The sequence below is a fragment of the Rhipicephalus microplus genome, chromosome 7 (assembly GCF_043290135.1).
Source record: "Rhipicephalus microplus isolate Deutch F79 chromosome 7, USDA_Rmic, whole genome shotgun sequence".
Taxonomy (NCBI): Eukaryota; Metazoa; Arthropoda; class Arachnida; order Ixodida; family Ixodidae; genus Rhipicephalus; species Rhipicephalus microplus.
In genome coordinates, this window is record NC_134706.1 from 15,329,050 (window position 1) to 15,343,260 (window position 14,211).

The 14,211-nt window shown below is 47.7% G+C and overlaps 1 protein-coding gene across 1 annotated transcript in view; it reads left to right on the forward strand.

Moving 5' to 3' along the window:
• Window positions 1-12,754, forward strand: part of LOC142767178 (uncharacterized) — a 30,521-nt gene extending 17,767 nt beyond the window's left edge. The window contains exons 9-14 of the mRNA XM_075868397.1: window positions 503-665; window positions 4,061-4,185; window positions 6,224-6,368; window positions 8,053-8,220; window positions 9,991-10,155; window positions 12,293-12,754. Coding sequence (XP_075724512.1) covers window positions 503-665; window positions 4,061-4,185; window positions 6,224-6,368; window positions 8,053-8,220; window positions 9,991-10,155; window positions 12,293-12,454 — 928 coding nt within the window. The 3' untranslated portion in view covers window positions 12,455-12,754. The remainder of the gene's footprint in view (window positions 1-502; window positions 666-4,060; window positions 4,186-6,223; window positions 6,369-8,052; window positions 8,221-9,990; window positions 10,156-12,292) is intronic.
• The last annotated feature ends 1,457 nt before the right edge of the window (window positions 12,755-14,211 follow it).

The window sequence follows — 14,211 nt, forward strand, 5'->3', positions numbered from 1 at the left end:
TATGCATGTAAACGTACGTACGTGTACGTAAGTACAGTCCTGGTCAAACAAAAGTTCTCATGCTACGCTTTCATTTAGAAATACATGGTATGGTGGCTTGGAAACTTTTGACTTCCCTGTACATACATACATACATACATACATACATACATACATACATACATACATACATACATACATACATACATACATACATACATACATACATACATACATACATACATACATACATACATACATACATACATACATACATACATACATACATACATACATACATACATACATACATACATACATACATACATACATACATACATACATACATACATACATACATACATACATACATACATACATACATACATACATACATACATACATACATACATACATACATACATACATACATACATACATACATACATACATACATACATACATACATACATACATACATACATACATACATACAAGTGCAGAGGGCAATCTTTCTTTCCAGGAACGCCCTGTTCGACGCGGGCAAAGTGCAAAAGGCTCTGCACGACGCGATTCGAAGCAACTTCAGCCAGAGGTTCGACATGTCCTTTTTCGACGGGTTCGGCATCATCAACACCATCATATGCGACACTCGGCCACTGGGTCGAGCCGGGGCTTTCAGCACCGTACGTATGCAGTTCAGGCATGAGGCATTTCTACCTCAAATGATCGTAAGCTGGTTTTCCGACGTGTAATATATACCCTTGTTGTCTAGGTTAAAAAATTTTTACCACGTATTTGGGTGGTTTTCAGCTTTCAGCGTCGCATTTTCAGCGCACTGTAAGAAGCACTAGTGTCTTTAGAACTACGCACATATCGTAACGAGTGAGTTCGCGTATGAACACCTGTTATTATTGATTAAGCGTTAGCCGCAGCAAGCCGGTTCAGGCAGGAACCCGGCAAGCACGAGCCATACACGAACGTCAACGTCTTCTTTCACGCTTGCACCGAGCTGGTGCCACTATGCTCCGGTACAACTACTCCCCGCGCAGAAAGGAGCCAACCTGGCGACCTAAGTATGACTCCTAGTGTGGCCATGCTGGAGTATTCAAAACTTAACTCCCGCCTTCGTCTAAGGTACTGCTGGCGCGGCATGTATCGGCACGTTCGCCAGTACGTTCGGACATGTGCCACGTGTCAACGCCGCAAGACGCCTTCTCACAGCACTGCTGGCCATTTGTAACCCTTAACCTGCCCAGCGAGACCATTCGACCGTGTAGGGATTTATCTTTATGGTCCTTTACCCAACACTCTTCGAGGCAACCTGTGGATTATCGTCGCCGTAAATCATCTGACACGCTACACTGAATCATCTGCGCTGCCTGCTACCACTGCAAAACACGTTGCTTTCTTCCTTTTTCATTACCCGATTTTTCGACACGGTGCACCTCGTGAATCACTGAGTTACCGCGGACGCATGTTTCTCTCGAACGCCGTCGACGAGCTGCTCAAAGAATGTCGCATTGTCCACCGGAAAACCTCGGCCTGCCATCCTCAAACCAATGGCATGACGGAACGCTTTCATCGTACCCTTGGTGATATGCTTGCCATGTAGGCGTCTGACGACCACACTGATTGGAACCATGTGGCCCCTTTTGTCACGTACAACTCTGCGCCACAAACAACCACCGACTTCTCTCTTTTCTTCCTTCGTACGGGCGGGAACCAAATCGTGCTCCATGGACACCATTCTCCCAATACAGACCTGATGTTTCCGAAGCCCGTTTCCGAAGCGGCTGCATACGCTGAAGAGTGTCGTCAACGTCTTCTTTCACGCTGGCACAGAGCTGGCGCCACTACATGCTCCTGTACAATATGTATTTGCTAGAAATGGAACACACTACCTAATACTTACGTATTGATATTACATCTCCTATATGCGTAATATTCGCTTTTTGATAGACAATGTTGAAAAGTATGAACTAAACCACCAGTTCAAGATGTCTGTCTGGTGGCTCAACAAACCACTGGGGTGGCTGAACGTGTGACAGACAGACAGACAAAAAAGACCGACCGACCAAACTTTGCGTTAAAGTATCCCAAGAAGGTCTGTTTTAAAAATAAAATGGGGCCCTTGGTCTTCGCATGTGAGAGTAGACTATCTAGCCATGCTTCACTTTCCCGAGGGCACTACAGCTGTGCCGCAAGGATATGAACATCTGCACATGCAACATAGACCCATTGAAACTCTCCTAGAATGTGTACTGCAAGCAGAATTGCGAATTTTCACACTACGCCTGTGGCCTTTCTTTTACCGATTCGCCAAGGGCCCACAACGTGTCCCTAAGGCAACCCGTGCGCCAGCGCATCTACCCACTTTGTTGATGCTGTTGCTAATCATGATCCAACATGACTCGGTGCTTTATTGTAGCTGAATTTTCAAGTTTCGACGACTTGTAAATTTTTACTCATCTGCCTCACAATATTACAATTCCTTAACTCTGCCCACACTATACTCAGATTCGTATGGTGTTTTTCACCCAAGAAATGTAGAGCGCACGCTTGCCGCGCAGAATTTTCGGTCATGGACAAGGATGATTTTTCAGTAGCAACCAACGACGCCGGCACACGACACCGGAATTTCTGCGATAGGAGCTCTTTAACACTTAACGTAGCTTTTTGGCGCGAAACAAACACGAGAGACGGACAAACGCAACTATAAACTGAATTTGTTTGAAAAATCACACATATATATGGCGCTAAGCGGTTTATGGCGCTAAGCGGAGATGGCGCTAAGCGGTTTTCGGGTGAAAAACGAGTGAACCCTCGGGGAACATGCTCTTCAAGGCAAGTCCCATCTCCGGCTCCATGTTAAACTACCAGGCTCCATGTACGAGAAGCGAGAACCATCACTGCAATGTCTTCTTTGACCGGCGGCGTCTCATATTCCTGGACGTGTACACAACCTCCCACTGCCGGTGCTGTGGCACTCACCCGACTACGCTTGCGCATATGCTGTGAGAGTGTCCGGCACAGTACAGACAATTAACACCACGACCCTTTCGTCGAAGTTTTATGAGGCTCTGCGGAGCCCCTCTCTTGACGACCAAACCTGGGCGACCCAGTACGCCCGTGAGGCGACGTCAACGGCAAACCCTTGACGTCCCCTCATGGGAGGCCTAGGCCTGGCCACCTAAACCCGCTGGTTTCATAGAGTAAAGTTAATTCCTCCTCCACCTCCGACAACTTGTGAATTCCATCATGTGTTCGGCGAAAGCCTCGGGCCATTCGACTGACTACTCGATGTCTTTCTTTTTCTTTTTTCTGTTTCCTTTTTTCTTATATTTTTGCACTACCTCAGCAATGACTTGATTGATGAGAGAGTGCAAAGAGAAGAGGCCACAGCTGTGGTGGCGCAACTGTTGCTCTACGCCGCTGTGCCATCGTTTGCCGAGAGAGGTAGAGGGCGAAAGTCCAGTGTTCGGACCGTTACAAAGCATGGACGGACCTTACGCAAATGTGAGACATTATAGAGTTCTCACTTTTTCGCCTTATACGACTCGAAGGTGAATTCCATTGTCTTTTTCCTTTTAGCTGCATGATGTATATATCCGGGTCCCCCCCCCCTCCAAAAACTCTCTGCGCGTAACATTGTTTTGCGTAGCCTCTGGTATCGGAGGCATTGCAAGCTTTCTGCACCTCACCTGGTTTTGCGTTGCCTCCGTGATCGGCTCACCGCTTTGCAAGCGATTATTTCATGTGGTGACATCACATAGTGACGTCATTGTCGTTTTTCACATTGCCTCCGTGATCGGTCTTACCGTTTCCAAGTGATGATATGACATGAGATGACGTCATATCATGGCGTCATCATCTTTATTGCACTGCCTCCATGATTGGCCCACCTTTCACCCAGCGGTGATGTCATGTAAAGGCGTTATATAGTGACGTCATCATCTCATGGTTTTTTATTGCTTGACTAGTGTTGACACCCACAGTTACTTTTCGTTTCTGATGAGTAATCTAAGGCTTTTCGCCTCAATAAAGGACGAGCCGGAAATGTTGATTTTGTGGGCCGCAGATTTTCCGGGGCAGCAAGGAAGGCCCTCCTATCTTACCGCCCGGCTGGTTTCTCCTTCACACGGCGGCGGTGTTTCCACTGGGCAACGGCCGTATACCGGAAACCATGGTGGCCGACATACTGAGGTACGTGCAATCTAACCAAAGTGTGTGCTTGAGGGAGTTGGTACGACACACTTCACATGATAACAGCGCAAAAAGGCAACACACCAGAGAAACAAGTCTGTTAAGAGCGATGCTTTTTAGGCGTGCACCCTGCCGCCGCCGTCCTTATTCCGGGCAAGCGCGCCGAGCACTACAACAGGTGCGCGCTCAAGATGACTCGTGCTGCGCCACGCTCGCTGCACGCTCACTCGCTCGGTCGTTGCCGCCACCGAGTGCAGCAGACGCTCTCCCCATCCGCTCCCATCCGCTCCCCATCCGCTCCCCATCCGCTCCCCATCCGCTCCCCACCCGATCGCCTTCATGAAAGTCAGCAGCCAGATAAGGCACATAGCCGTTTTTGTCCTATTTACGAGAAAGACCTTCACTCATCGGTTGTATTCGTACACGGAACAGCTGCTAGTTTACCGCCCGCCGGTCCTCGGTCTTTTTGCACTGTTTTTACGCGAATACATATAACCACACTTTTGTAAAATTAGCGTTTTGTAATGATGCGCTAACTTAAGACTTATGAGACACCGATTATATAAGCGTCAGGCCAGAAACAAGGTGAAAATTCCTAAGATGTATTGTGTTTTTGCGATTATGTATATGATTGATAACACATGCACTGCATGTTCTATCCAAGCATGTCAAACAGTTATCGAAATCTGTACTGCAGTCTCGATCAACAATATTAGCAGCGGTGTTATAATCGAAGCATATACCCCCCAAATACCCATGCAAGCATGTAAACAACAGCTTATCAGTGCGGAAGTACAACGAATAGCTCAGTGAGTCTATTTGCAAAATAAATTATTCAGAGAGCAATTTACCTTAACGGGACGTCATTCTACATTCCAGAATAGATTATTGCATTGTTGCGAAATCAACAAAAAATGTAAAGGAAGTGAATAATTTTTCTAGTTATGGAAACTAGAAGTTCTGACCACCCCAATTAGGTGAAAATTATTTTTTTCGCACTGGCTTCATCTTCCAACACATTTGCGAAATTAGACTGTGTTGTCACTGTGTTAGTGGAACAGACTCTTCGCGACATTTCTGGTACATATGTGGGACAGCGCTGACGACACACCCCTTCATTATTTGATTCGTTTTCTCACTGAGCAGAGAGCGCCGAAAATATTCTCTTTCTGTGTTTGTCTCGTTACGGGACGCGCCTTTCAAGCAGTAGCGCATCTGTACGGCCGTTATCAGCCACGACCGTATACGAATAAACTGCTATCTACCTGGCGGAATACACCGCCCGAGAGACGACGCGATTGCGCTGATATTGCTATCTAAGCAGAAGGTGCATGCGGTGGCCCTGCTGCAGGTGAGCACTTTGCGTGAAAACAATGAACAAGCAATGCCACTATGGTAATGTAGGAAACTCATACACCTGTGAATGTTTCTGTTGTCGGTAGTAGGTGGCACACGGCTGGCTAAGCTGCCAAACAAAATGTTAGATTACGTCCTTTTGTCACATAAATGTATGGACAATCGACGATTTTGGTATTAATAATGGTATTATTATTGGTGGTATTCAATTATTACAAACACGGAGAAAGAAAAAGGTCGTCTTGAGTTTCTTTCCGACCTAGTAAACCACAGGCTATCCTTGGACGCACGTTTTCTTCTCGTTAAGCAGACCCGCTCGGTACCACTATCCTCGTTCCCTAACGCCAATCTTCGCAAGGACTGACACTTTTCGCTGCTCCTTTTTCCCACAAACGATGGCTGATTGGAATAAACTAACGAAAGCGTTCGCCGAGCGCCTGTGACCATTTGTGTGGATGATGTTCTTTTGTTGCTTCGTTATGGCTGTATAATGACCAAGTTGTTGTTGTTTTTTCGTCTTACAACCAAAATCAAGTTGTAAAGGTCACTTTGCAGCCTTGTTTTCTGTTATTGGAATCTATTTTTGCTCACCCTACTTGGACTTTTTGTCCGTAGTATTTTATAAGTAAATAAAAAATACTGAATAAATACGCTGAAACGGGCTGGCCCTCTCAATGCGCAGGGAAGCCGACCTGGTTGGTCTGAGCACGAGCAACACCACCGACGAGCCCAACATACTGCAGGACAGGATCCAGAACAACGCCGCCTACTTGTTCGCTTCGCCGCCGAACCCGATCATGCCGCCCGGCCCGATGACCCGAGGCGCGGTGAGGCTTTAGACGTGCACCTACGCACATCGGTGTTCTTCGCACTTCGTCCTCAGACGAAATTCTGCCGAGATTCACTCCCGTATTCAGAAACGCTCCTCGACTCGGATTCCGTCCTTGACTTGACTTGAGTTGAGCACTGCGCCGCCGCTCGACGGAAATTGACGCTGCGCTTCTCAAGAATCGCTGCAGAATATTGTCGATTTGCAGTGCCTTGTTTCGCCAAGAGATGGCGCTCCCATCAACCCGTTCTCAGGAGCATTGCTCAATACTCACGCATGTCGGAGCATACAACTTTATAGTCCGCAGGACTGAAAGCTGGGCCAGTTGGTTATAGTAATTTAACATATTTTAACACAGCGCACGACTATACGCAGACACAAAAGAAGAAGGGACACAAGAGGCAGGCTTTGTCTCTTCTTGTGTCCTCGTAGTCGTGCGCTGTGTTAAAATATGTTCAATTACAGTCCGCGGCACTTTCTCAGAAGCGGATGCACATAAGCCTGCACCAATGGGCACGCACGTCAGACCGACGTCATCAGACGAACGACTGGTGATCATGTTTTCGGATGACATTCCGGGTGCGTGAGCGTCACTATTTTTTTTAGTTGTAAGGTGATCGGCTGATTCGCTCTGGGCTGCCTCTCCAAACTTCTTAAGTCGTGCCAGACTATAGTGACTCCAATGGCTATCATCCAGACAGTCAGGTCACTACAGTGGGTGACAACGTAATAAATACAAACTCAGCCCTCAGAACCAACGCTGCCTAAAAGACACACACGCTGCTGTTGCCACGGAGCTATTAACAGAACAACCGTCTCAGTAAAGTAGATGTGTGTAAAATTATAGTATGCTTTCTCTCAATTTGATGTTCGTTAGGAACTCGGGTGATATGGTTATTTACTTGCAAGTTTCATTGCGCCGCGACATCATTCGAAATATTACGCTGCAGTTCATAAATGTCTTGAGCATCAGCCTCCCCGACAAAAAAAATGTGTTTCAGTATTCTTGAATACATTTTTTCTTCTTTTCGCAAAGGCGTCTCCGAAACATTCTGCTTTGTCAAAGACAAATGTATTTTATTATTTGTATTTCAGACTTGCAGCGCTTGCATTTCAATATCTGTATTCCAGACTACTTTTAAAAATATCCCTGCCCAGTCCTGCCTTTCACCTTACTCGGCGCCTGTTCAAGGCGTCCGACAATGAAAAAAATTGGCCGCGTATCGGCCGCAAATGTCGTCGGAAGACGATAGTCTTCTTCTGTCACCTTACTTTTTGCGTGCGTAGCGTCGCATTTTCAGGTCACCCTAAGAATCACTAGGGCCTTTAGAATTACGTATCTATGTATTTTCAAGTAAATTAGCGCACCACGTAATACTTATTAATGTTGCGCCTCAGATATGCGCAATACTTGCTTTCTGATCGACAGTGTTCCCAAAGTATGAACGCAGCCACCAGATCAATATGGCTGGGCGTCGAGCAAGCGCTTAAGCTTTCGCCGGGTAGCTGAATCGTACGACAGACACACAAAGAGACAAGCAACCCGAAATATCTGCGTTGAAGTAGCCCAAGAAAGACTATACGTCTTTAGTAAACCATTCATCCCCGAACAAATTTGTGCAAAAAAGCACGTCTAATGGAAGGCCAGGTCACGTGACTTCTGACGCGCGCGTCACGCGCAGCTCGACAACCTCGGGGACTTCCCGCACTGGAAGACGGTGCTGAACAGGAACAGGCTGTGCTTCTCCGTCTCCACGTCCATCAACTACGCCTGGAGCAGCATCGACGGCATCAACTTCGTCGATCTGCTGCGCCACCCACAGGACGTGCAGCGTTACAGTCGCCGACGGGTGAGTCGGGGATTTTACGAAGACATTCGGCCTTTTGATATTTTTTCATTACTGTGCTCGCCCTCCGCCACCGCTTTGATGGAATTCCGGTAGGGGCGCGGACCATCGGCATGGCCAGAACAAGAGCCTCCGAGATTCCGGCGGCGTTTCGCGACCTTGCCGCTAGGGCGAGCTTTTCAAACTCGCCTCAGCTCGTGCATCACATTCACGAAATTTAGTCTTAAAGAACCCCAGGTGGTCGAAATTTCCGGAACCCTCCACTACGGCGTCTCTCATAATCATATGGTGGTTTTGGGACGTTAAATCCCACATATCAATCAACGAAATTTAGTCCCGATAGGGCCGGTACAGTGAACAAACTAAGGTAAGGGCGTGCCCTCTCCAATGGGGAGAAAGGGTGCCCTGCTTCATGCAGCCGAGCGCTCTCTCTCTATCTATCTATCTATTTAGTCCTGTCTGTCAAAAGGTCCCCGTCTACCCAGAGGATGCGCGGGGAGGTCATGATTACTCTGTAGTCGAAGAACTCAGCCTTCAAAAAAACACGTATACAAGATATGCATGACGACCACACACGGTGGGAACTAACAACAGTTTAATGAAAAAGACATCTACTCAAAAAGAAAACCCAAGACGCGCATGCGCCATACATGACACCTTAGAGGAGAGAATGGAGGGCATGTGACAAACACATGTGTACGTGTTTCTTTGAAGGCTTCCTTTCCTCAACTCCAAGCTGTGCACCAACAGGCCCAACATCAGACTCGCTTACATACCCCTAAAGTTACTGTATATGCTACCTTTAGGTAGCATATGCTACCTAAAGGTAGCATATACAGTAGTTCTACGTACCCATTAATAACCGCGAGAAACGTAACGAAGAATGTGTCCGCGTGCTTCTGCTGCATTGGCTCCGCCTTTCCCACCTTCTGTGCTGACGCCCATGTGTTTCATCGCGATTCTCTTCACACATACCGCATTTCACCCAGTTCCGATGCGCCCTTGATTTTCGTCACCAAACAAAAACAATAACAAAGAAAAGACTAAGCACTGATTCTAACACGCACTCGCTGTCGGCTTAAAGAAAAAAAGATAAGTAATGAACTGTATACGCCCGCTTCTAACGTGCATGATATTTCCACAATCGAACGCAATGTGTAAACTTCTTTTATATCATCAGCTGGGAAGAGGCCGTTTATTTATCGCACTGCATTCCCTATCACTGTCGCACAGCTCCTTATCGCTATCGCACTACAACTTTCCTTCTTCAGTTCCGTCCACGGCATTACTAGTTTTACGACCCAAAATGACAAGCCGGGATCGATAGCAAATCGTCACCTTGCTGTCATGCTGTATTGATCTCATCGCCCCGCCGCTGTGGTCTAGTGGTTAAGGTACTCGGCAGCTGATTCGCAGGTCGCAGGATCGTATCCCAACTGCGGCGGCTGCATTTCCGATGGAGACAGAAATGTTGTAGGCACGTTTGCGCAGATTTGGGTGCACGTTAAAGAACCCCAGGTGGTCGAAACTTTCGGAGCTCTCCACTATGCGGCGTCTCTCATAATCATATGGTGGTTTTGGAACGTTAAACCCCACATACAAATCAATCATGAATGTATTGCTGTCATTCTGGTGCTGTTGTTCTGGTAACAAACGGGATGACGATGGAAAGCTGTGGGGCAGTTTCGGTTTGCACGCCTATTTTTGTCCCCCATAGAAAGGTGTGCGTCGAAATTCGGTACGTACAATCTGTGACCTCCTACGCGTGCGCAGTTTGTCGACTTCAACAGCACCGCCCCGTTGCCCGTTTTGGAGAGAAGAGACCATGTATACTACTACGACAACGTGACCCACACGCACTACTGGCGCTACCCGCCGCCAGGGCAGCAACTGATGAGCTTCTTCGCATACGACAATGCTGAAACGATCAAGTACAAGGTACGAATGTCTCAAGTATATACCTTGGTGATAATAGATTGCCGGCACAACGTACGGTCGTACCGCCACGTGCGGGAAAGTGACGGGACCCGAACTGAAACGTCACGTATACGTGACGATAGTTATAGCGCGAGAACAAAAATGACGACACAGAGACAAGAAGGACACGAAAGACACGAGTGCTCGTGTCTTCGTGTCCTTCTTGTCTCTGTGTCGTCGTTTTGTTCTGGCGCTATAACTACCGTCATGCCATACCGACTAGCCCAAGCTGCCACACTTCCAAGTCACGTATACGGCGTGAAATAACCACTGTAAAACCTTTCATGTGATTGTGTTCGCGTGCGCCTTCTTCCACTGCTGACCCGCAAGTAACCGGATATCATAGATGCCGCATTTGCTGTGGAAGCGTAAGTGCTAAAGGCGCTAGTGTATTGCTGACCAGGTGGTGAAAACATACAGATGCAAAAGCTTTCTTAGAAAACAAGCCTCCAAGATAACGTGTTGTAAACGGTCGAATGGCGTGTTTTTTTTTTTCACGTTTCACTGGCAATGACATTATTGAATCCGTCATATCTGCTGCACCATGGCATGGGGAAAAATAGTGTTCAGGAAGACATGAACGCCTGGATTCCCCAGCTGCAATTACTGATAGGTACTATAGGAGTAGCCATTAATTAGTCTCTGTATTTTTGCTTTTTGATGACGTGAACACCTAGCTTTACTGATTTTTCTCTTGGATGCCATCACACCTTGCTAAATTCACTTCCCTGTCCTCTAACCCCCGTCTTCACAAACGCTCCTCGACTCGAATTTCGCCCTTCACTTGACAGAGTTGAGCACTGCGCCACCACTCGGCTGAAAATGACGCTGCGCTCCTCAGGAACCGTAGCAGACTATTGCTGATACGCAGTGAATTGCCGAACCTAGAGATGGCGCTTCCATCGGCTTTTTCAAGTGAAGAATTGTTGAGTGAAAGGAGGTTCTAGAATATGAGGGTAAGTCATGTGTTTCTGACGCTGCTCACAAAGAGCGTGGTGTTCCCATACGGAAGCGTGGCAAGGATATTCTTCGGGCCGCCATTGCGTGCTTTAGGAAAACTTTTCGTTGAGCGATTTTGCGTACGTTCGTGTCTATTTGAAGGCGCGAGAGAGCACACTCACGAGAGAAGACTGGGGCGGAGCATATGACTTGCACTGATGCTTTGTCCCGTCTCAATGTTTTGCCCATTGTCACGGGCGCTCTGCCCCGTGTGGCTTTTTGTTGTGTGTGTTCTCTCGCGCCCTCGACTGCTTAACCCGAAGGTCGCGTGATCGAATCCCGGCCGAATTTTTGATGGGGACCAAAAATGCTGTAGGCCGTGCACTTTGATTTAGTTGCACTTTAGAGGACTCGCAGGTAATCGAAATTTTCGGAGCGTTCCACTACGGCGCCTTTCATATTGATATCGTACTTTGGGGGCATTAATTCTCAACAATTGTTAGTACTGTTCTGTTACGTCTTGAAGCAAATATTGTCATGTTTGTATTTGCTACCGTGTGTGCAGGTACATACCAAATGTTAAAATGTGGGGGTAGGGTTTTAACCGTATTCAATGTGTGGCGTTTAACGTCCCAAAACCACGACATGATTATGATGTATGCAGTCTATAGTGGAATGTTCCGGAAATTTCTACTGTCTGGTGTTCTTTAACGTGCACTGACATTGCACAACACACGAGCCTCTACCACTTCGCCTTCATCGAAATGCGACCACCGCGGTAAGAGTCGAACCCGCGACATTAGGGTCAGCAGCTGAGCGACACAGCCACCGATCCACCGAGGCGGACGGTGGTAGCGTCTTAGGGCCATTCACGCGCTTCCCGCACAGCCGCAACGCTCATTCCGGTACCCCTACCGCACGCAAGCGGGGGACAAATAAGCCGATTGGTGACGCTGTGGAGGGTGAAAGAGCGCCGCCAATTGGCTTATTTGTCCCCCGCTTGCATGCGGTAGGGGTGCCGGCATGAGCGTTGCGGTAGTGCGGGAAGTGCCGGCCCGTGCATTGCGGCTGTGCGGGAAGTGCGTGGAACGGCCCTTGACGCTCCAAACAAACCCGCCCCGCCTGGCTACGCTCGCGCTCACGAACCGCATTCTCGTAGGTCGAGCAGATGCTGAAGGCGTACCCCAACGACAGGTGCGTCGTGTTCGACGACCTGGGCGAAGACGCCCTGGCCGCCAGCTTCACGGTTAAGGGCGTCACGTACGAGTGGAAGGCGTACGCCATGTTCGAGGCCGTCTACGACGTCTTGAACAGTGTTTAACGCCACAACGCCACTGCACCGTCGGAGATAGTAATCCGAGCCGTGGTGTTCGCGCACGCTGTCGGACACTTGCATACGTTCCTCCGACGAACTCCACCTCCTCTCCCTCCTTCCGTCACCTTTCTCGCTGTGTCACCGACGTCACAGACACACCTGGGTGATTCTTACGTCACGACAGCGCCGCTTATATGTGCAAGAACTTGTTTAGAGACGCATGCTCCAAGCAACGGCACCTACTTCGTCGAAACCTTCTTTCGTGTTTTTCACTGCGTCGACTACGTCACGAACGCAGACAACTGGGATGCCATGGTGACGTCTTCAAAATGTGTGGTAATTTAAACCCCGCAACGGCGCGTGTCTCGTGAACACGAGGCTATGGACCTTGTTACCGTGGGCCCAGTCGTTAGAGTGTACGACGCAGACGGTTCGTGTTTGTACTATCGCTTAATATAGTATACTATAGTGCTTATTGTAGTATTGTAAGTACAGGTCCGAGAATCGGATCCCATTTTTTTGTGGAATTGTACAGCATGATATAGCGTATTGCTGTATCACAGATAATTGGGCTAGTTGGTATTGGTTCATCTTTTAACTGAATAAGTGCGCGCACACAGGCACGCGGACACTAGAACAGGAATACAGTGACGCATGGGTCAATGTCGAAATACCATAAGGAAATCGCACTGACCAAGAGCGCCTACTTGCAGCTAAAGTTTATTCGAAAGAAAGGTAGGTACATATATTTATCACTTCTTTCACATGGCCTGGCTGGTGAAACAGCATAAACCAAAAAGGGCTATAAAACCCGTGCCTCAAATCAGACCCTCAGAGTGCTGATGAGGTATGAGAATTCCTTTTTTGTTAACGTGATAGAGAGTGCACTTACGCATTTCTTCCTACTTGTCCTAATGTGAAACGCATCTATCAGTTCTCTGGTGGTTCAGTTGAAAGACGACATAGTGTGGTGCATGACTCATAAGGTGCATGCTTGCACTAAGTGACATCGTCATTCTACTGTAATCGCAATCTTGTGTTTACCTTGCTATACTACGATGCACTTGCGGTACAGATTGTGAGAAGAGCCTGCACCACTACTTTATCGCAGCGAAGCAGTGTTATTGTAGGGTTCTGAGGACTATAAATGTGCTTATTGTAGTAAATTAACTTCTGTAGAAACTTTGATAGATTAGACGACAGCTGACAATATCCAATGATAACTAGCGCGCGATTTTCGCGGTGATCATTCGTAGACATGTCCACTTCACTGGAGTGTGTTCACTTACGCAAAAAAAAAACGAAGAATCGTGACGTCATGTTGTTCTTGACCACGTCGACGCATTAAACCCGCCAGCAAACTCCTAGCGTAACGAGATAGAAAGTGGACGAAATGTACAGTAACATACTTGACTAGTCTGACCTTGCGTATGAGCGTGTTCAGCGTACCGACCTTCCAGGTGCGTCAAGGGCTAACGTGATTCAAGGGCTAACATGATGAGAGTTCATGCATGGCCTCCGAGATGAGCGTCGAGAAACAGATCTCTGAACGTGTTGAGGTGTTGAGAGGAAATGCGTACCGACCCTCCAGGTGCGTCAAGGGCTAACGTGATTCAAGGGCTAACATGATCAGAGTTCATGCATGGCCTCCGAGATAAGAAGCGAGAAACAGATCTCTGAGCGACAGCATTCGTTGCGGCGAAACGAATTCAGTCTTTCTCATTTGTGTCGAGAGATGTGAAAGCTGTTTGGCGTCAAAATGA